This window comes from Rhipicephalus sanguineus, chromosome 4 (genome assembly GCF_013339695.2).
Source record: "Rhipicephalus sanguineus isolate Rsan-2018 chromosome 4, BIME_Rsan_1.4, whole genome shotgun sequence".
Lineage (NCBI taxonomy): Eukaryota > Metazoa > Arthropoda > Arachnida > Ixodida > Ixodidae > Rhipicephalus > Rhipicephalus sanguineus.
The window spans coordinates 46,516,599-46,540,677 of NC_051179.1; the positions used below are offsets into that span (position 1 = coordinate 46,516,599).

General features: G+C 42.7%; 2 protein-coding genes across 6 annotated transcripts in view; one reads left to right on the forward strand and one right to left on the reverse strand.

Moving 5' to 3' along the window:
- LOC119389896 (acetyl-coenzyme A transporter 1-like) overlaps window positions 1-15,620 on the reverse strand; it is a 52,663-nt gene extending 37,043 nt beyond the window's left edge. The window contains 8 exon segments of the mRNA XM_049414577.1: window positions 8,315-8,499; window positions 9,493-9,692; window positions 10,415-10,504; window positions 10,507-10,546; window positions 10,548-10,569; window positions 11,339-11,646; window positions 13,661-13,940; window positions 15,512-15,620. Coding sequence (XP_049270534.1) covers window positions 8,315-8,499; window positions 9,493-9,692; window positions 10,415-10,504; window positions 10,507-10,546; window positions 10,548-10,569; window positions 11,339-11,646; window positions 13,661-13,921 — 1,106 coding nt within the window. The 5' untranslated portion in view covers window positions 13,922-13,940; window positions 15,512-15,620.
- A 1,223-nt stretch (window positions 15,621-16,843) lies between these two features.
- LOC119389897 (atypical protein kinase C) overlaps window positions 16,844-24,079 on the forward strand; it is a 40,142-nt gene continuing 32,906 nt past the window's right edge. For 3 of the 5 annotated variants that reach the window (XM_037657315.2, XM_049414579.1, XM_037657316.2), the window contains exons 1-2: window positions 16,845-17,183; window positions 22,187-22,308. In XM_037657315.2, the coding sequence (XP_037513243.1) occupies window positions 17,047-17,183; window positions 22,187-22,308 (259 nt within the window). In that variant the 5' untranslated portion in view covers window positions 16,845-17,046. Of the gene's footprint in view, window positions 17,184-22,186; window positions 22,309-23,303; window positions 23,505-24,079 lie in introns of those variants that run through there. The other 2 variants (XM_049414578.1, XM_049414580.1) reach the window with 2 other exon arrangements.

A 24,079-nucleotide genomic window follows, 5' to 3' on the forward strand; every position in this document is an offset into this window, starting at 1 on the left:
TGTGGCATCACGATGCCTACGAATGCAGAATTAGCTAAGAGAATCGAAGACCTTGAGGCAAAACTTGATAGCCGATTGACAAAGCTCGTGGACAGAGTTGTGGTTGACGTCACAATGAGGCTTCGAGAATCGGGCTTCGATCTCGGTGCTGTAAATTCAGAGGTCAAGGGCATGGATGCTGGCCTGAAAATACTTAATGACATTGTAGAGGCAGTCCGTGTTCAACAACAAGAGCTCTGTTCAACTAACAAAGCTCTGAAAAATGAGAACGAGACTCTAAAAAAGAAGGTGGCTGACCTGGAGCAGTACACTCGGCTGAACAACGTCGAGATCAAGGGAGTGCCCTCTTCCCAAGGGGAGGACTGTGTTGCCATAATGCAGTCAATTGGCAACAAAATCGATTGTCCTGTATCAGGCACTGATCTTGACGTTGTTCACAGAGTGCCAGCCAAGTCTGGACAACAGAATATTGTGGCCCGTTTCTGTTCACGAGAGCAAAAGAATGAGTTTGTTAGGAAAGCACGCAAAGCTCGCTTGAATACACGTGCTCTTGGGTTTTCTGGAGAGGGTACCCATGCTGTCTTTGTTAATGATCACCTCTCGCCGGATAACAAGAAGCTTTTTGCTAAAGCACTTGTTCTCAAAAAAGAGAAACAGTGGGCGTTTCTTTGGACTGATAACTGTCAGATAAAAGCAAGGAAATCTACTGATTCCAGGGTGTTTCGCATAAAATCAGAGCTCGACCTGTCCATTATCACCTAGATATATTTTACTTTGGCAGTTGTAGCGTCTATCCAATCGCAGGATGGCGTATATTTCACCGTCTGAACTCTCATCACGGCTGTCTAAACCATGTAGGGCGTTTGTTCACTTTAACGCTCGAAGTATAAGAAAAAATTATGATAATATTACCACATTGTTGTCAGCCATTGGTCACCAGTTCTCCATCATCTGCATCAGTGAAACGTGGCTATGTGAATCTGACAGGAACCTATTTAAGTTTCCTTCCTATTCCTCCGAATACTGTCATCGAAGCGACGATGCACATGGTGGAGCAGCTGTTTTTATATCATCATGCCTTCACTATCATAGGCGACTGGACATGGCACTAAATATTCCTGGTTGCGAATCCGTGTGGATCGAACTTCATGAACCACATTTTTCGCAAGATAGTAAGAATTTAGTTGTTGCCTGCATCTATCGCTCACCGTCGTCATCTGTCTTGGAGTTTTGCCTAGCTTTAGGAGAGGTGTTGAATACTCTGTCATTAGAAGGGAAGCGGGTGATTATTTTAGGAGACATGAATATCAATCTTCTTGACGACACCAACGCAAAGGTTTCCGAATACATTTCCTGCTTCAGTGGATATGGCTATGAGTGCCTCATAACTGCACCCACTCGTGTTCCATTTCAAGGCAATGGCACTATTATAGATCACATTTTGTCTAACCTCATTAGTCCTCCTGAAGCAGCCGTCATCGAGGTGCCTGTCACAGATCATTATCCTATTTATGCAAGCATAGGCATTTCCAGTAATCATAAAACAAGTCGAAGCTTTAAGAATAACCTAAATACTGCATCATTCATTAACATCATCGAGCAGTGTGATTGGTCGTCAGTTAAGAAGTGCAAAAATGCTGAAATAGCCTATCAACAATTTTCCTCCATCATTTCAAATGCAGTCATGGCCGCTTCAACATTAGTTGTAAGCAGAAAAAAGTACCTCGTCCCAATTAATCCGTGGTTGACACCTAACCTGTTAAAATGTCTGCGGAAAAAGGATAACTTATACAAAAAGACGAAAAAGTCCCCTTTCAATGTTAACCTTCAAAAGCGCTATAAAGAATACTCAAACACATTAGGTAAGTTACTTAAGCCGCTAAATTAAAGTACTTCGAAGATAAAATAAAGCGAGCCGGAAATGACGTTAAGCAGCAGTGGAAAACTGTAAACTATTTTCTTGGCAGGACCACGGTACATTCAGATATAACCTTGATTCACTCAGAAAATCGTGTGATCGAAAACCCATCTGATATCGCGAACTCTTTTAATGACTCGTTCGGCATTGAAATTCCGCAGTCGACAGCATCCCTCGAATACACTTGTTCACGATTACCACATTCATTCTTTCTTTATCCGACGTCACCCCAAGAAGTGTTCACCGTTATCAATAGTATTAGGAATACAAGCGCAGGTCTCGATAAGTTCTTTGCTGCCGACATGAAACTGATAGCTCATTTAATCTGCGATGCATTATGTTACATTATAAATCTTGTATTTGAAACTGGATTTTTCCCGACAGCCCTGAAAAAAGCAAAATTATTCCCGTCTTTAAAAAAGGCGACAAGCGCTTAATCTCGAATTACCGGCCTATAGCAATTATCTCATTCTTCAGTAAAGTCATAGAAAAGCTTTTTGTGGGACGGTTAAGGTGTTATTTAGACAAGTTTCATATTCTTTCTAATAAGCAGTTTGGTTTCAGGCCCGGTTACTCAACTGAACTTGCCATGATATCCCTAACTGACGAAATTAAATCTGCTATTGATAGCGGTTGTGTTGTTGGAGGTGTTTTTCTTGACCTTTCAAAAGCATTTGATTCTATTTCTCACGTCATTTTATTTCAGAAACTAGAGTCAATTGGTGTATCTGGCGTCCCACTAGAACTAATTCGTAGCTATCTGCGTGATCGAGAACAGTTGGTATATGTGTCCGGTACCTTTTCCAACCCTAAATTCATCAACATCGGTGTTCCGCAAGGTTCAATTTTGGGCCCGCTTTTATTTTTAATCTACATCAACGATCTTCCTCATTGTCTAGCACATTCGTCCTGCATACTCTATGCGGACGATACCACTATAATAACTGCAGATAAAGAGGTTGACTCGATGTTGTTTAAACTAAACACCGACCTGAAAAATATCGTTAAATGGTTCAATAAGAATAAATTAAATATAAACGCTAAAAAGTCAAACTTTGTTGTATTTTCGTCACCTAATCGAATTATACCTAGGAACCCCACTGTCTACGTAAGCGATACTCAAATTCACTCTACCTCTAGTACAATGTTTCTCGGGGTCGAACTTGATGAACATTTAAAATTTAATTCACATGTATTACAGCTTACGCGGAAAGCCGCATATGCCATTCGAATCTTGCTAAAAGTTCGCCCTTTCTTTCGTTTTGAAATATTGTTGTCACTTTACTACGCTTTCTTTCACAGCAACATAATCTATTGCATTTCATCATGGGGAAACACGTATGCCACTCATTTATCAGCCATCCAACATCTTCAAAACCAAGCATTGAGGATAATAACGTTCAGTAGCTTCATGTCCAATGCATCATCCTTACTCTGTTCACATGGAATTTTATCAGTTCAGAAGCTGGCCAAATATTTTCTCGGCATTCTTATCTACAAATATGTGAATGGAAAACTTCCCATTCCTTTACTAAACTCAAGTCAGTTTCCTCAGGCGTCATCTACTCGTTTTGCAAAGGCTAATAACTTCCTTCTCCCAAACCCAGGACTAATTATGGCAAGTTTACTATAAAATTTTCGTCTGTATCCTTGTGGAATTCTTTACCTTTGGAGATCAAAAATAGATCCCTCGAAATGTTTAAAAAAGGCTTGCGTTCGCACTTATTAAATTCATAGTGCTTAATATTATACAGAGTATGTTATAGCATTTTTGTGTTATTTTGTGCTTATCTTCATATTTTGTATAACTTATAGTCCCTATCTCGTGCTTATCTATATATTTTGTATATCTCAATTTTTCTTTCCTTACCGTCATAATGCTTGATATTATACTGAGCGAATGTTGTTGCATTTTTGTGTTAGTTTTTTCGTGCTTATCTTACACATTTTGTATAACTTATATTCGCTATTTCGTACTTATCTGTATATTTTGTTTATCTTAATTTTTCTATCCTTACCACTGTTTACTATTGCGTTGTATCTCTGATTAATGATTTTATAGGAGGTCTCACTCACAGTCTTGCGACTTTGAGACCTCCTTCTGTATTTGTATATAACACATGCAATTTATCATTTGTATTTCAATTTCAAAATAAATAAAGTAAATAAAGTAAAGAATGCTGGCACCAGCTTTTCGACAACCGCCTAGTGGTTCACTTCTTTTTGGTTGCAGGTAAGCCCAATAAAATAAATGTTTGGCTTGCTAAAATTTTTGTCGTCATGTCCCGCATTGTCACCGCTACATAACAATATTATTGCCCTGTGCCATATATATTACTGCTTACATGCACAATGTTCTCTATTGAAAAAACAAAATTTTTTAGAAATTGGTAAGGCTTGTGTGCTGGCGCACATGTCCCTCTCCTGTACTTTGTTTTTCAGTCAAACTGTACTGATCATGGTGGTGATGTAGATTTTTATTGTGGCCAACATATTGATGCAAGAAACTTGGTCACCATATGAAAAATATTTTCACTCTCCAAGACCAATGTCTTCCCCGCTTAATGTCAGCTGTTACCTGCCTGCTCGTCACAATGAAGGCATAAAATAAACTAGTACTGTCTCCAAAATGACATGTGGCAGTTATTAAACCTTACCTGGTGGACTGCATAGACGATAACAATGACTGCATAGTAGTAGAGGGGGAATGTTCCATCTGCATTCTTGACATGATATGTCCAATGTAGAAGAATCATGAACACCAATCCAAGCAACAACCTGAAAATAGCCACAGGTTGTGCAACAGTAATAAATAATGAGTTAGGGTAACCAGATTTTCTCAATGTCGATTCATCAGTGCAGCCAATAACGCTTCTCACTAAAGCTTGCATGACAGTTGTCGTACCACAGAGTTAAAGGGGCCATGACATGGTACCCATCAAATTGTGGTTTTCAGTGAAAAATAGAATTAGAGGGTCTATTGTCCCTTTACATATATGAAAAATAGACTGTAAAAGAACATTTCATTGCAAAATGAGCCCTAGAAGTCACCGGCTATAAACACCGCCCACCGCCGGCGCCAACCATTTTGCCACAGCATGTGTGATGTCATATGCTTCATGTAGTGGAGTCTTCTATCTAAGTTTCAGCGGCTGCAAATCATTCAATTTTCAATGACAAGCTGAAATAGCTCCATTGTACACGCAGCTGACCAAGAAACAAAATCGTTGCCCGGAATACAGATGCTTGCAAAGCAAGTGGCTTGTTACGTCATGGCTAGTGAGTGCGCCAGTGTTGTCAGACTCTCGGGCCGCTGTCGTGTTTATAAAAATATTCAGTATAAATTAACCCTTTGAGATGCTATGCACACAATTGTGTAAACCATTTGTTTTTTGCTATTTCTATTGACTAGGCAATAAGAAAGAGCAAGGTACATTGAGATTTGGATGAATTGAACCTACTGCATAATAAATTTGTCTTCATTTAACTTCATTTTGCAGTGTACTGTTGCATATGATCACTTTGCTGAAGGCACTACCATATTCAATAAATCGTTCAATGTGCCGCTTTCCACAACCCACGTCAAAAGTATAATTTTTCTTTGCTCAACATGAAGATAACTGAAAACGAATTTGCACTATATTTCTGGCCCGAGATATTATTCCATTTATGCAAAAAGCAGAGCGTGAATGGCTCCAGAATATGTAGATATTTAATTACAAAGTAATTAGGACTGATTACTATAACACACATAAATTAACGCATTACAACGTTATTTTTGTTGTAATGTAATATCGAGTGCCTTGAAATGTTATTGTGTCGATTCGACGCACTTACAGACAGTTCTTCATAAGTGGCATCTGAAAGGGTTGAGTGCTCGCGACCTTGTTTGTGAAGACCCAAGGATTAACCAACATAACACAGATTATGAGCGAAAATTGGGTGTCATGGCCCCTTTAAATCTTTTGAAAAGTGCCAACATGATTATAATGTAAAATATAATTTCTCATCAACTAGTCAAAAAAGAAAACTGATTACTATACCGACTTTCTTCTCTCTGTCCTGTATACTTCAGTACCAATTTTACATAAAACTTAAAGGGACACTAAAAAAAAAAAAAAAAAAAAAACAATTTTCCCCATGTAGGTAAATTACAATTTCACAATACCGAAAGCACCACTCTCACTGCGAGAAGACGAGAGAAAATGCCCAAAAAGAAAATACAGGTGGTAATGCCACCTTAAACACTAGCTCGTTGTGACGTCATATGTCTTCACGGCATCTGCTAGAGCATACGTAATTGTTTGTCGCTAAGAATCATTTGCATTGTGTTCGAAGGGACACAATGTCTTAATACAGCAAATTTCAGAAATTTCATTGAACCAATGTGGGCAAAAATACGCAAAAAGAGTTTCGGTGCAAAATTCTAGTATGGATCTTTGACCTTCCTTTCCTATTGTAATAGTTGACCTATGATGGCGACATTAATGACAATAGAGTTCTGAAAGAATAACTTATCTGTCTAAACTGATTTAAAGTTTCCCTTTAGTGTCCCTTTAACAAGGAGGGTCAGGACCATGTGAACACGGAGCTTAACGCTCCTGCGTCCATGAAGTAAATTCAGCTCCTTTTTCTCTTTAATTTTTTTCAATCTATCAAGGTCATTTATGCAAATGCAATGGTAAAACTAAGGAGAGCAAATAGACCAATTTCCAAGCTGCAAAGAATGAGTAGTTGCAACAGAAAGAAAGCACTAGAAAGCAAGATACAGCACAGTCACTGAGTCATACAGGAAGATTTATTACTACAAACGACATATAAAAAGGAAAAAAGAGACATGCACGTGCAGACCAACATAACGAAGCAACCACACGCTCATAAATCAAGATAAAGAAAACTATCGAAGACTTCAAATCGATCAACATAATTACTTGTCAAAAAGATTTGTTTCTTTGCTATGTAATCATACCAAGCTGCAAAACCCGTTGCAGAAGTGTGGTTCGTTGTGCTAGTTCAACTAGGTCATGCATTTGTGGATGGGAAAAGCAGCACAAAAGGAGACGACACACCAGCAAAGTAACACACGGACGAGTGCTAACAATTGAAGGTTTTAATTAGGGTTGTGCGAATATTCGAAATTTCGAATATTTTTCGAATAGTGTTTGCTATTCGATTCGATTCACACTCTAATTTTACTACTCGAACTTCCCAAAAACAAATAGAGTTAACGTTCGATTGAAAGTGAACCCTTCAGATTTTGTATATGCTTCACCTCATCACACCCCAGTATTGCAGCAAAGCTGCCTTTCAAGCTCCGTTACGGTCGAACTTTGCCAAGACACAGTCAACGTCCGATTGGAAGTGGTCCCTAGATTTTCAATATGCTTCACCTCATCACACCCTGGTATTACGGCAAAGCTGCCCTTTCAAGCTCCGCTACGGTCGCAAATGTATTAACTCAAGAAAACGCTCGTTCCAACATGGAGATGAAAGATGTGGCAGAGGTGGGGGCTCAATTAATGCTGTTTTGGGCCTGAAATTTGGGCAGGAAGTCCGAAAAATCGGAAGCCGAAGCTTTTTAGCATCCAAATTTCAGATGTTCTTATATATCGACTTCTACAAGGCAGATTTGGAACCATGAGCGTCGGCAGGATTTGACTTGGGGGGTGCAAGCCTGTGTTGCATCGCGGCTGGGAGAGCGGGAGAGCGCTGGTGTAGCTTGTGGGGGCAAGTGCTGGTGTAGCTTGAGGGGGGCAAGTGCCCCTTTGCACCCCCCTGCCGACACCCATGTTTGGAACTCCGAACTTGAAGGGAGCACACCCTTGTCCACCACATCAGTTGGGCTTCCACAGAAGTTTGAAAGAGGAGGAGAGGCTGAGGAAATGGCATCTTTGCCTATCACGTGTAAAGTGTTGTCGGCAACACTTCGGTTGCACCAATCATGTAATAAATACAATTCGGCCCTACATTGCCTCATTTTGATAAGACAGCTATGAAACACCACCCCACCAGTGCTTCATCAACCTAGCGAAAAGAAACACTTCATGTTGCTATCTCATAAGAATATTCTTAGGAATCCTCTCTAACATTTTATTTTTTTTCTGCAATTTCGCTTCGAAGTATTCGAAAATATTCTGGAAATATTAGAGAAATATTCGAAAAATATTCGATTTGCACTCACACTTCAATATTCGAATTCGCTTCGCACCCAAAATTTTGCTATTCGCACAGCTCTAGTTTCTAATGCTTCAACACAGTGTAAAGCCAATTTCCCTTTATACTGCATTGAAGCAATAAAACTTTAAGTTGTCAGTCAACACTCGTCCTGTGTGTTCCTTTGCTTGTGCTTCGGCTCCTTTTGCACTGTTTTTCCCTCCACCATGCTGAGTTCCATACCTGTATGGATATGCCTTGAAGAACACGTCGAGTGGCCTGTGGCCACCTGTGTGCTTGCTTATGATCAGCGGCAGCATGATCTGAATGGGCACCATCGGAATAGCCAGCAGGGCCAAATTTTCCCTGTGCACGCCAGCCTCGAGGAGCTTCAACCCAGTCACACTGTCGGCAACACCAAAGCCCACCTGCACAGTTGTGGTACACCCTGCTTGAGTTCCGGCACACAGCAAAAGAAGCTTTGCTGTGGGCACTATGCGAGAAAAATTCCAAGTGTGAACACTGGGTAAAGGTTTCAGGCTATGGGAGTCGCATAACGTTATCATATGACGACCACAGGAGAATGTAACCGGCCTCATTGAGAAACGCATTGACCATCGTTACGGCAAACTGTTCTGGCAGCTGTATTGCCATGTGCGCTACTTTTGGTATTTTTATGTAACCGGCCTTTTAAATGTGTAACCACTGCTCTGTGCAGGCCAAGCCGGAATGCATGGGAACCTTCCCAACTATTTTAGACTCTTCTGATAAGGTCGCGCACACAATGCGAATAGTTGAGTTTATTCTGGGACTACCGTGGCCACCAAAGATAACACTGGAATATTCGATGCCACATGTGTAAAAATGCCGACACGCCTTACCCGCTGATCAGTTTTTCAACGACTGAAGATTGTAATCGCCGCTATCGTTGCACTCTGCGTGTTACTTTTTTTGCTGGGCACAGGTTCGCCCAATAAACAGTTCAACCTCTCTCGGGTTGAGTTCTGTGTACTTCACCATGGCGGCAATGTGACAGTAAAGTAGTATTGCAGTGTCTCAACGTGGTTCTGGTTTTGGGATAAACCATTACAACAGCCATTTCTAGTGCCATTTCTAGTGTCCCTGAGATGAGGAGAGGATCCAGTTGCACCTTAATTCGAGACTTTTCTTACAGTTGTACAATGTAACAAATGACCTAAATTTTCCAAAAGATGATCCGACAATAATGCCAGCAGGTGCAATTGCAACGCACAGCAAGTTATCACCAGCTAGCAACAGTTCTAGATGCCCCAGATATGTGTGCCGATGCCCTAAAAGAGAACACTAGTCTGAGCGTTGCACTTTACATGTATTCATGCTTTGGTGTGCAAGATGCCAATAAAGACTTGCAGTGCACATAAAATGTCGCAAATGTAATTCACCTTGCATGTGAACAGGAAAATGCAGAATGTGCGGACACTCGGGAGGTGAAAGATGCGCAGGGCCATCTTGTATGTCTGAGCGATTCCCAGGTCGGGGTGGCCGTCATCCTCATCCGTCACGGATGCGTCTCTCTCGTGCTTCAGGAGCGCCACCAGGGTAGTCGTCACCATGAACACGATGCCCCAGAAATAGAGGAACCCTGAAGATGCAGCATGCACAGCCAACCTTTGTGTGTTTACATAGTGCTTTCATGCACACACTCTTGCATAATCTGAGCAGAAAACTACTATTACGCTCGTAGAATCTTTAAGATTCATTGTAAAAGAAAGTAAGGCATGCAGACATGGACACAAGAGAAGGAAAACAGACAACGCTTTCTTCTACAATGGATCCCTGCCAACTAGCTGAACTTCCTATCGTTATAAATTTTTCTGAGTCATGCCAACGACTGTGAGTCAGGCGTGTGAATGCGGACACCCGTAAATCGAGATTACGCGTAAGCTATCAGGTCTGCTTGCCACTTCACCTACCACGTGACAAAAACACGGCCACTTTGGGAGACGACGTGCAAATACTGATAAGTTCCTTCTTTATAAAAATGTTTAATAAAGCACATTGGTTTGATGATACAGTAAAGCATCATTACGAAGAGTTGAGATAGTATACATTGTAAATAACCTAAAGGTCTATTAAAAGCTCTATATCATTTAAAATGTGTCCCCACTTGTTCAGAAATAGCCAATCTAGGTATCCAATACATCGTGTCTACACGCTCTGTAGGACATTTTCTGCCTTAACAGATGGCTAAAGCAAACCAAGTTTCCAGTTTTTTTAACATGACTAGACAAAACAGTTTCAATGGCTACTTTGCACGTTTAACAGTAAAGTGATTGGTCAAGTACCAAGCAGGAGGCTCCTCACCATCAAGGGTGACAATGCCGTTCTTCTGGGGTTCGGACCTCAGGTAGCGGTTGCAGAAGTCGGCAGACTCCAGGGCCAAGAAGACCACATTTCCAAGAAGTATCCGGCTGTTTGCCCCACAGAATTGCAGGTGGGATGCATAGCCTACATGCCTCCTGGAATGGCGAGGAAGACGTATTGTTCGTAGCAGTAGTATGTTACGTGATTCTTTGCAGTACTTAGTATGTAGCACCAAAAGAGATGGTATCTGTTTCAGCTAGGTCTTCAAAACTCTCCATGCCGTGAAAACCATCAAACTTCCTGAACAGACTTCCTGAACATCAGATTTCCTGAACATGGCACTTACATGCCATCAATGGTGTTCTTGCCACCATTTATGTCAACTATTTAATCCCACATTTACAACACAGGCTGCGAAACAGGCAAAACTGCAACACAAAACAAGAGGCAAATCGTCTATGTAGTATAGGTCAATTCGCTCTGGACGTTGTGAACCAATTGGCTCCCTTTCAATGCCAGTCTGCGCTCTCGCGGAACGAGTCAGTAAGAAGCCTACGCTCCCACGAGAATAGAGAACGCTGTGAACTCGCCCTGCATGAAGACACCTCCCATCTTATATGCACATGCCAAGGGTTACAATCGATACGCCCCTGTCAAATCCTGCAAGACGACCTTCACTACAATAACACAACTAGCTATGCTGCTGGATGCATGATAACAGATTCCACAAGACACTGCTTCACTTCATATGCAACACCGGTCTTACGGCACACATCTAATACACATATGCACACAAAATATTATGTCTTAAGGGCAAGTCTATGTCAAAAAAAAAAAAAAAAAAGGGAGAGAGAGAGCAAACCTGATTTGCTGCGCAAGGTGAATTTCGCACCGTTGCCAGTTGTAAAGGACGCATATACTCACCGCGAGAGCATTGTAAGGGCCCACCCGTCCACAGCAATGTCCTGAGTAGCTGCCAGGAAGTTTAGCGACAGGAAGATGACCGTCAGCAGGAGAACGTTGGGCTCTGCATCGCTGCTTCCTTCCTCATCACCCAGCAAGAACCGCACGTGCGACGACAACCAGAAGAAGGACAGGCCTATGGCATACTGCGTGGGCACAAGCCACGACTTTCGCCGGCCAAAACGGCTCGAGTACAGAGAGTCCACAATGGGGGCCCACAGGAGCTTCACACTGAACGGCCACGTCACGAAGCTGAACAGGGCTTGTTCCTGGAAGGCATGAGATGGTGTCCCACTTAGCACCTCAACTTATGAAAAACTTTGCAAAAAAAAAAAGGCACTGCAGGCAAAGAAGAAACGTGAGGCAGGCACAGCTAGTAGCTGAAGATTTATTAAGGCAAAAGCCTTAGATGCCTCATCAAATCTGAAAATTGAATGTTGGCGGCGTCAACACGAGTCATGCAAAAAGTCATCATGATGTCACGAATCACCAAAATTTGTGACGTCATCCTGACGTCACGACGACGTCATCACATGACATTGTCGCTTGGTCAAAGGTGGGCCGATCACGGAGACAGTGCAAAATCAGGTGAGGTGTAAAAAGCTTGCAATGCCTCCAATCCCGGAGGCAGTGCAAAACCAGGTTAGGTACAGAAAGCTTTCAGAAGGGGGCGAGGGAGGATCAATGCATCGACTGACAAGAAGATGGCTTTCGCCTTCAAGTCATCTTAGGCAAATGCATAAGGGAACCGTGAGTTTTATTGGATAAGCATATAAATAGTACACACACATGTGGTAAATCTTACAGACTGGCACATAAACAAACAATTGCCAGTTTATGCAACATCACAGACAGCCTTGCCACGCACGTACCACCGGACCTGTGGATAAAGAAAGCTTCAGCGATTTCTCGCACGGCCCTATCTCTCAACCTGGACAAAACTTGGTATCATTCAGCAACGGGTGACATTTACATTCTCTGCAATGCGTGCACAAATTAGACGATGGCTGCCCCTTCAATGAATCTCTGTGGTCCATTAATCGATTATTCAACCGATTGCTTGTCTCCAGTGTTTTTTTCACACATTTTTTTAGAAGAATAGTACATCAACTCGGCCAGTGCTCAATACTTCTTATTAACCCAAATAAGCCGAATGATTTTAATGGGCAGTGTTATAGGTGGAATACTATTGGTTACAAACACGGATGGTGTCTGTAGACAAGTAGCATCCCTGGAAACGAAGGGAGATGCTCTGGTAAGTACATTCCGCAACACATGCATGTGCATCCACGTAAGTGTCACCAATGTAGAGAGACAGGATTCACTCTTGGACAGTTTATAGTTGCATTCTGTGCCTGTGAATTCTTCTGCCTTTACTAGCTGGAATATACTAGTACCTATGACGATGTTTCCATTTCCTACTTTCACATTCATCTGTCCAGTTGATAATAGTCAAACACAATGAGCATGGACATAAAAATTTATTAATTATAGCTAAGTAAACCCAAAATGTTTTTTGCTAATAGTATCAAAGAGAGAGAGAGAAAAAGGCAAAGGAAAAGCAGGGAGGTTGACCAGGTTGCACCCAGTTTTCTACCGTGTGCAGGGGGTAGCAAATCAGGTACATATATACTGGTACACATATAAACGCGTACGGGATAGATGTCCTTGCAGATTATCGTATTCAAACGACGATAGTCTACGTAAAAGCGAATAGATCCGTCTTTCTTATGAATAATGAGGCCAGGAGATGCCCAGGGACTAGAAGATGGTTGAATAACGTACCAAAGCATATCTTCGACTCTGTCGTTAATGATGCGCCGTAGTATATATGCATAGTATCAGCATATGTAATTAATGTATAGACCATGACACGGGCAGTTTCGTGTTGACCGTGACTTTGATGTAACACTACAACGTCCTTTAACAAAGGCAAACTAGGTCAATAAATTCCAGGGGTTTTGTGTTTGGCATTGACCTCAACCATATTGTACATTGTCAAATTCCGCCCATTTTGAACCAATCAGAGCGACCTTAGCCGGGGCTGTAGAAGTCCTCTGGGCCAATAAGAGCTGACAAGTTGGAACCAATCAGAGAAGCCGCAGCAGTTCTCTGGGCCATTAAGAGAGGCCTTAGCAACACTCTGGGCCAATCAGAGTTCACAAGATGGTGAATTTGAGAATGTCTAGAATAGCACCAATGCAACAGAGGCACAAACTGGCAACCAATGCCTTAAGGGGAGGGAAAACAATTCCCATACATACTTCTGAACTGGTAACCTACCTTGTAGCTGACATGCCTGTTCTGAAGCAACAGTGGCACTGCTGATCCAAGGCCCAGGGGGATGCCTTGGAGCACGTACAGGAACAGCAAAAGTGCGATGCTACGCCCCTCGTCTCGCACACTACCACTGTGGTCTTTATCGTCGTGGCGACCGTCTCCGCTTGCCCGGCCATCCTCCAGCAGCGGGTTCTTGCTTGAAGCCAGGGTGCCGTCTCCGATGGAATTTTGAGGTTCACCGGTGGGACGCTTACGCGTCTCCATGTCACGTGGTAGCAGGCTTCTGTTGTTGAAAATGAGACAGAGCATTTCCATGACAGCTCAACAACAACGAGCACAATGAACTTCGAAACGTTTAAGTAATCTGTCAATCTTGTCATTCATTTTTGGATGTGCTAGCAAGAAGTCTACCGTATAAGCTATTTCTTGACGTGGAATTGTTGTGGCAGTTAATAGGGTGGGAAAAGTCTCTAAATGTTAATTTATAACAATAAAGAAATTTTAAGGTAGAACATTACACATATTCCAGGATCTAGAATAGCATCTACTGTATACACAAATATCCCGATTACCTGCACTGGTCGGCACATGGTCTCAATTTGTGTGGGTGTTTCAAATAACCGGGCAATAAATACAAAGCATATGCTTTTAAATTTTATGTACTTACACAACTATAACTAAGCTCAACAAGTTCCATGGCTGGTATTATCAAAAGAATACGAGAATTTTCCAGTCACTGCAGCACAGCTGCACGACCAAATTATTCTGGAATGTTCACATGACGAGTCATTAAACCATGTACATATAAATCTATTAGCGAGATGTCCGGAGGACGTCTCATGCTTTTCAAAACGCGAGGGTTCAATAACCTCTACACGTGTTGCAGTACGGGCTTATTGGCATGGCATCCTTAAATAACATTGTAGCGCACTTAAACAGGGCCACAGGACACGTAAACATACGCACGTAGCGCCGTGTGTGTGTTTATGTGGCTCAATTGCTTCAATCCCTGATTATGTGTGCTAGCTACATTGTTCAAAGAACTTTTAGACTTCGATTACGAATATTGATGCAGGTACCAATTAAACGGCATATATTTCGTTCATGAGTTCGGCTCGTATTAAAGTTATGCGTTCTGCAGCGAAACCATCACGTGAAGGTGCGAAAACTTCTAAACAAAAACATTTTGTAGCTGTAGAAAGAGATCAACAACCACATAACACTCAAAGAGGTGCCGCATTGACAAACTCAGGGTGATCAAAATAGTTAAGCCACAGACACGCGTACATATGGCGCACAAGAGACGATCATCGGTTCGAGTGGATCGATTCAAACTATATATGGCGCGAAAGTATAGCTTAGGTGAGCAGTTACAAACGCAGTCACATATATTACCGGTGGATCTCAGGCAGCTGCTAATTGTTAGATGAGACCAAACATCCCCGGCAGGCTCGGCAGAAAAGTGGACGTGTAAAATGTCCCGCAAAATTCCACGCCGGATTGCACAGGTGTCACATTAAACGGATGATGAGCAGCTGCGCTTGCATCAATCAACATAAGCGCAGCGTGCGTCACATGAGCCGATCAAACATTACAATGCGAAAAGTGTCGCGAACACTCTACAACGTCCTGCCGACGTGGGGCCGTTGAAATCGCGCATACGATTGCTCCTATTCGACACTAATCAATGAACGACACGGCCTTGTGCTGAATCCAGCAACACTTCTAGTGGCTCCTTGAAACTACGGTTTGGGCCACGGCGTGGTTTTCACGGCTGACCGCGCGGAGTTCCGTCTTAACGCTTTCGCAGATCCCATAAATGCGAAGACGCGATTCCAAGACGGCGCATCTTACCTCTGAATTCAGGCTAACCTGTGTCATTCATTTAGTCCCGTGTGGAATGATTGCAGCAGACGCTCCCGCCGGAGCTCACACATACGTGTCCCAATAACGTTATGGATTTAGGTTTGGCCGCTAGAGGCGCCATATTTCATACGCCTGCTAAACAGAAAATTAAATGTAAAAAGTTCACAGATTAATACCATAACACAAAACAATTTTATTTTATTTGATAATGTTTGGTAAATTAAGTTTGTAAGCATTTTGATTAAGGTAGGAACAGAAACAAGCAAAAAAAAATCACAGCATATCCACGGAGTGAATGATGATGAGTGGGCGAAGCTGCGGAGGTTCATCGGTAAACCGTGAATCTTCCGTGAATTCTGCCCAGTACATCATCACCGACGTGAGATCGGGCGCGTTTATACTAAAGGTTCGATGAGTTATGACGACTTGCAGCTCACTTTAATTTTACATGTACGCTGTGAATTTTCATTGTTTAGAAAACCATTGCTTTAGAAAACATCTGGCGTCTTTCGTTAAGCAGCTGGCGTCTTTTCGTTTTGCTTTAGAAACATCTGGCGTTTTTCCGTTTTGCTTTTACAAAACATCTGGCGTCTTTCGTTGGTTTATTTCATCAATCAACGGCGTTTTGAACAAAATTTTTATTGTTTAATCACGCACAGGAGAAATCTCACCAGGCACTACCTTGAGGTAATGAATGGCTGCTAATGGGAATGAGAGACAGAAGAAGTCGGCTTTTAGCTACCGCTGCGAATTTTTATTGTTCAACAACGCACAGGAAAAATCTCCCACCGGCACCACCTTGGAGGTCAAAGCGTAAGACTGGTTACGGACTACGACTACGACTACGAGGGACGAACGGGTGCCGCCTTAAGGAGCTTCGCCCCTAAAACTTCATAAACAGGCCGCGTAGAGGGGGTCACTTTTCAAGTAAATGATCACAACTTATGAAGTATGGTTAAGTGCACGTCAACTTTATTGCCAAATAATGTTGAGAACATGGCGGTCATGACGTAATAACCGAGCTTGGCGAGTTTAGTGCATTTTAGCGCACAGAAGCATGTTCTAAGTGGTTTGAGATTACCATCTAGACTAAAAAAATTGTCATAATTTGATCTATAATGTTGATGTAGTCATAATAGTAACTTGCAACCATACTTACAACCTTAGTAAGAAACTCTAGCTTACGACAGTCATCAGAACGAGAAAAAAAAAGATTGTCCATGCCCTAACAATGTGTTATATTGTGGCGCCGCCACCGTAAACCGTCGATCCTGCGTTTTCGAGCAACCGGACAGGCACTGCAGTAGAATGGTGGTCTCAGATGCTATGCGAAAGGCGTTTCCGTTTCCGTTTCTGGCACAACCCAGCATGGCGGCGGTGGAATTTCTGCTTTGACTCATTTGGGGTGCTTGTGCAGCAAGATTGGCGAGATGCCTGAACGGTTGAAGACTGTGAAATCGACGTCGCGGACGCGCTGTCTGCGACGCTAGTTGGGCCCAAGTTCGCGAAAATCGCGATCCTATATGAGCAGTCGCTGCGCGTTTCTCTCGCGAGTTGACCACCACACAGGACATCGTCGATCTGGTGAAGTAATTAATTCGGCCTCCAGCATGACTGACGGCGAAGGCAACGAAATTCGTGTCAAGACGGCCTACAATGGGTAAGACGACGGAGCGCGCTCTTTCTCACTCTTCGGTCTTTTATTGTCTTTACGCCAGGGTCGTCGTGTTCCCCTTAAAACGAGAAAAGCAGCCTCCCCTCGTATCTCCAGGCTGGTCCTCGTGGTGACCGTTGACACACGCAATCTTCCAACATTTTCGAGTGCCGTGCGTCGCATTTCGAAGTTTTCACTGCCGAAACTGCGTCTTTTTACGTTCTCTTCGCGCATTCGAGAGCTGCGGGCGATCGTTGTTTGAGCCCGTCTTCCCGAGAGAGAGACGTACTCCTTGTAGGGCTTAATCGAAGTCTCCGTGCTCCTGTCATTTTGCCTGTTTTTTTTTTTTTTTTTTTTTTTTTTTTGTCGGGCTCCTGTCACGCTATGCACAGGGTCTTCTCTCGACCCCGCGCGAGTCAATTCGCGGGCTTCTTTCTTCTTTTAGATATTTCCACACACGCAGTGAACGTCTCGCTGACGGCTACCCGACTCGCTTGTCGAGTCTCCGCTCGTAATAGACGGATGTTGATTCTCTTTTTCTCTCGCATACTTTTCCTCCGGCTGGACTTCTCGTGTCCCCCTTCGCGCGGCAATTAAAGACGGCTGACCTCGAAAAAGTGTCGCGGCGCTCGCTGGCTCGCGCGCGCTGCCGTTTCTACAACGTTACGTGGTTATGTCATTCGTACAGCCATTCGTGGTGTTGATTAAACGCGGGCTGCGCGGGCCCCCTGACCAAAATTTCAGCATTTCATAACACTGGCGTCGCGTGCATTGCTCGGAACTGTCGCAACTGCGATACCGCAGTGTTATCACGGCTGGCGAAAGTCCGGTTATTATTTTTTTTTTATTGTTTTTCAACACCTCTCTTTCCATCGTGGCGTGCTTTGCGTGTTCTCTTGGCATACGATGGATGTTTCCGCAGCGAGCGAGTCGTCGGCAGCAGCGCTTGCGTGACGCGACGGCCCTCCGCGCTACCCGGTCTCTTTTCTTTTTTTTTTCCTTTTCTGGGTTTCTTGTTTGACGCTCGCGCGCTCGGCGTGTTTGTGAAAATGGAATTCGTTCCGGTCACGGCCCCTACCGTTGTTCATTGTGTTGTAGCAGCAGCGGTGGCCGCTTCGCAACGTAAGCGCAGCTGCCGCTGCTCGTAACGGTCCTTCGGCAAAAGAGTCACCGCCGCGCTTCTTGATCGTCTGCTGCTACCTTGATCGTCTGCTCGCTCAGCGCCCGTTTCAACCGACCTCTTTCCTTCCTTGTTTTTTCATTTCTTCTTGCGTTGCCGATCTAACGCACTTTTTCCGGCCCACACACACCGACAGACTCTTCTGCGAGCAACGCCCGTAAAGAGACCTTCTGTCAGCGAGAAAAGAATAAAAAAAAAAGAGAGAAACGTGGCTTGCTCACCGCAAAGAGCGTGCACCTACCTTTTCATCCAAGCCCCAACTTGTATCGCGCGTTTTGTCTTTGCTTTGCAATTTTATTCAGAGTTACTGCGGAGAAGAGTGTGAAAACGAGTCCGGTTATCGAACAGGTCTGAGCTACGCCCTTTCGAGTGCCTTGCGTGGGCGTCGCATGAATAAGCGCGCGCGCGCGCGCGCACCCTGATATCGGCCGCGGAAGCCGGGTTCGAAGATTTCGTGTCGTGTGTCACGGCTTTGTATAATCATTCGCAGTTTTGTTTTTCGTTATGTTCGAGTTGAGTTCCGTGTCTCTGCGCTGGCAGTATCCACCGGAATAACGGGGAACTGATGTGTAAACGATTAATCTTTTTTTTTTTTAGAAGGGCACTGGTTTGCTCTAGTTGGTAGCAGTTCATAATAAAAGGGGTAATATTCGCGCATAACACGAAAAAAGAAAAGGATGACTATAAGTTGAGCATACACAAGTCTGTCCTAACAGCAATATCCACTTTTTTTGTTTCTTTTTTCAGAGTATGTGCAAGTAAGCTTTCATAATTATTTTTATTGCTGTTTAACTCTGGATGGCATCAATAGTGAAATTTACATTTTAACGTTTAGTTAAAATCGGGCTACTTATGCCTATATATTTATCTATGTGAAACCATGCAAACATGTGAAAGCTCACGCAGCCAACATCGCGTCAGTTTTCACATATTTGCATGGCCAGTCATTTGAGTAATCTAACAGAATCTCTGTAAATTCTGGCACAATTAAGCATGTTTCTGATTCTGTGTTGTGCAAATATTTATCAATGACCCATGATTTGGCTCGTAAGATGGCTTGAGGTGAGGAGGTGATGTGCCAGTGCTTTAAATCGACAGTAACGTGAAGTAAATTGCGTGAAATGTAACAGGCTTGTGCATTTTTCTTTTGTGTGGAAGAAACATTTCATTTGGTGTCGCTGCAATGACACCATAACACTCTGCATTAGATGCACTTGTACAGCGTGAAAATCATATTGTCTGCAAACACAAGAGGGTTCAAAAATTACTTTGTTACTCTGGGGTGATTTGTATTTCAAGCATCAACTTGCAAAAAAGACACATGGACATGGTTTCTAAATTTTGTTTAATTGTATTTCAGCATCTGTGCTTGATGCGTACATGTTGTCATAGATAAACTTCGTTCGAATTTGTAAGGCCATTTGGGAATGTCCATGTAAGAGCTGACTAAACACTTGTGGTCCATTCTGTGTGCTGGAAGCTTTCGCTGCTAAAAATTGAATCAAAATACGTGTATGTGTTGCTGCATTGAAACTGTACCTCAGTCGGTACAGATAACGAAGCTTCATTTGACATTTCTTTTTCTGAGAACGGTGCATACGTTATCGCCGATAGTGTAGCAAAAAGCAGAGCACAACAAGTTGGAGTGGCTGACATTTTTTTTTTTTACGAGTTTTCTCCACAGTCGTGTTTTATCTTTCAAGCTTATCACGGTCGGCATTAGTGTGCCATTCTAGTTCGACCACTCAAACATCCTGACACTTCCACAATTTTTGTGACGCACGGGCAACTATCGCCGTGACATATGGCAGTGTCGCACATGTTCACGAGTAGTTGGTGTCGCCCGAGTCTTCCAAGAGTGCCAGCAGGTCAAAAGCTGAATAATGTGCATAGCTCACAGCTGCCACTTTTGTTAGCCAAAAGGGCCCAGTCCCGCTATAGCTTGACATTCAATGTTAGTTCATTTACAGTGACGTTAATGAACAAGTAGGACAAACAAAGGCTTCAGAATAATTATAGGCCGATTTTGGCATTACTGGAATACAGGCCCATGTACGTATTTATTATTAGTGTACAGTTGATAAAAGGACATTTGATAAAAGGGCAGCTGTCAGTGCCTTATGCTGACATTATTTATTCACGTCTAGGTCCACTGGCTTTTTGAGAAGTTGTTCACACAAAGTTCTGCCTTCTTTTGCCGAAATATCTGCACTGTGTCGATTCACCACAATGAAAGTCTAGCTTGTCCATAAAAGTATTGCTGTTTGTGTAATGCTGTAGATCTGCAGTGCAGCAACAGTGTTTGTAGTGACACCGTGTAACACACAGTTTAACCACAGTGCGCACGAATACTGCAATGAATTACCATCTGAAGGCATTAAGCACAATATGCATTAAGCATGGTGCAATCCTAACTTGCAGCACTTTTACGACTTTCCTTTGTAAAGATTTCCCAAGCTTTTCAAACACATAGTAGTTGGATGAAGCATCACAAATTTGCAGACAAACTCAGAATACTTATAATGAATTCTATTTAGTTCATAGTATTAATGAAGTTAGCATAACTGTAAGCAATGCACAGAGAGAGGCTTGCACGACTGATAAGGCAAGTGTAAAGTGAAAGCTCAGTGAAAAACTACGCATAATTTGTGCACAAGACATGTAATAAGTGTGGTAATGTCGTTATTGTAGTGCTCCAGTTTATTTATACTTGCCAGTTCTGCGCTTAACTTATGATGTGCGTACAGGCATCTGCTCCCCTTTTTGCACATTGGCTTTACAGCAATTATACAGTTTAAATCAACATAATGCCTGGTTTTTGTGCATGTATATTAACAGCAAGTAACGCATGCTGTGATCACTAGGCAGGATGTGTATGTAACCTCTACAGTGATGTTCTTGCACTGCGTAAAACACACAAGATGGAGGACTGAAAATTTATAGCTGTGTGGATGAAATTGCGTTTCGCAGGTCTAAAAACATACACGTGGATGATATGTCGCAAAGCTGTTTGTTGAATTGAGTGTGAAACAAAAATAGACAAACAAGATATGTAAGAACAGAATTTTAGCATAAAGGAAAACTGTTCTTCTCTGAGAGTGAATTTTACGGTGAAAAGCAGTGGTCTGTAAGGGAGCAGATTTTTTTTTAGCAACACACTGTAACGTAACAGCACTGAAAGAAAATTTTTAAATTGTTTTATGGGTAAGCTGAAATAGACAAGACTACGAGATTTGCAGAAATTTGGAATTGTTCGACTATGTGCAATCATTCACAAAACTACTTTGGTGTAGCAGTCATTATTAGTGTTCTGAAAGACAAGGTTCTGCTGGCTTAGATGTCGTCCGATATATTGTCATTAGGCCATTATCGTTGTCATCATGTGTGACCGTCAGTCTGCCATCTCCATCGACACTTTCATGCCTTCATCATCGTACCACTGTCACAAATTGCTTCATAACTAGTGCACCGGATTTTACAAAAAGATATTTCTGTACTAAGCAACGTTATAGATGCATCACTAACACTGTTACTACCTCTTTATTAGTTTTTTTTCATACACAATTCTTCCAAAATCTCGTGTGCATGCATTCCTGATGCTTTTGAGTGTAAAGTGGTCATGCCTAATCATTATGTAATGAATGACTCAAGGATGCCAGAAAGCTCCAACTTTGTGTTTCTTCTCTCCTTATGATTTCATGTTGTGTCTTTATATTTGCTTTTTAAAATTTCAGAATGAATGAAAAGTGTACTTGCCCCACTTTGATTATACTTAGCTCCATACTTTGGCCGTGTGCACATTTATTGACAACTAGAACACACTGTGCAGGGAGATCATGGTCATGTACATCGACCCATCCATCGCCCTCGAAAAGCTCTGCAAAGAGATGCGCGATATCTGCAAATTCAACGAGGAGCAGCCGTTCACAATGAAGTGGGTCGACGAAGAAGGTACGTTGTCACATTGTCGTCGCTGGGAGTGCTGGACAGGGAAATGGTGTCGACCTGCAAGCCAGGAATCCGAGGCCTTGTAGTTGCGGCCATTTTTTCTCGCTGACCATTGCGAAGCTGCAAGTTCAGTATGGCCATGACTTGAGACATGAGAGTGCACTCGTGCACCACAATGACGTGCACAAAGGGATAATGTAATGTAACACGATATTTTCTTTCTTTTTTTCATTTAACTGGTAGGGTGGAAGGTAAGCATAGTATAAACATATTCAAGAAGGCATGTTTATGCATGTTTATGTAGGAAGCTTACCTTGTTTTTTTGCTCTATATTCTTTTTAATTCTTATGTTTTATCTTAGGAAAAAGAGTATTGAACTGAAGTTTTTTAGCTGGAGCCATCGGAGGTTATTGCTTTCTGGTGTAGTCTAGAAGCAATATGCTTAAGTTTTGTCTGTGAGGGATGCTGCAAATGGGATCTTACCCGATTTCATGAATGTGGGAGTTTTCTACGTTGCCGAGAAAAAAAGCAGCTGCATAGCTTGCCTTTAGTGTCACGATGGAATTGTCCAGCAAAATAACAAAAAGATAACACTAAAGCACAGTTGTTTTATTAAGCTGTGCAGAAAAAATGCTAAAATGCAAGAAGTACAGAGTACTGACTGTTCGGTTGTTCTAAGGTCCGCTGGCTGCCATTCGAAGCTGCGCAAGAAACAGCATTGATATTTGCGAGAGAAGAGTTGTCACTCTGAAAAATGACACACGCTGCATGCACGACCGTGCCTGCTTTGTTTGGTTTCTTTTTTTATTATTATTTCCGTTCTCAAACCACATTGTTCTTTCTACTCATCCCCGCTTTGCGTTGCGGCGGTGTTGCATGACCTATTTTGTTCTGTCTGTACTGAGCAGCTGCAGCAGCTGCGTGTTGTGTCGTCAGAAGGAGGAGACAGGCCCGCCCGCCCCACGCGTTTTCACTCTCCGCTCTGGTAACACCTGCTCGGGGCCTTGAATCCCAGTGTGCCCAGTACTGCACTGTCTAGACGCACGGTCTGTTGCAGTGTTTTGAGTGACGCGAATGCTGCCTAATGAGCCATGTCACATTGGGAAAGGAGGTGGATGAATCTGTTGTGCAGTGTGCCTAGCGTTGCAGCTTTCCTGGCTGCGTTAGGCCTGGGTGCAATGCGGGGGCCTTGTTCAAATGTACCCAGCTTCCTGCAAGCTTTATCTGCTTTCAATTGACTTGTTTTCTTTTCGGCTGTGCAGACTGTGCACTGAAATAATGTCCTAGGATTGGCATTTGTAAACATCAAATTACAGTCTTTCTTTCGCAAAATAACAGTGCACTTAAGTACGATTCGTAGGTTATGCAGTTGCTTCATGTCGTATTCCTTCATTCTTTTCCTTGTTCTTTCTTCGTTGGCTTTTGATTGATTGCTGTGTACAAAGCCAGCATGAGTATCTTAAAGGTTACTAGATCATTGTGATCCTCTCTCATTTTTGTTGCGTTCTTTCCTCGCTTGCAAACAAGTTCACTTTGGCCGTCTTCAAGCTCTCCTTCCTACCCTATTAGGTTTGTAGTATGTGAGTCACTAATATTGGAAGTCGTTGATGTTGTGAGTAATTTGTATTGGGAGCCATCAACTTGGGAGCCGATTATTAGTGAGGCTGTTGTCACTTGGTGTCGTGTTAACATGGTGTCAGATTCGGTTGTGCTATATTTACCGATCCATCATACAGGTCGAACCACGTGCGAACAGCGGCTGAAATGTTTTGCT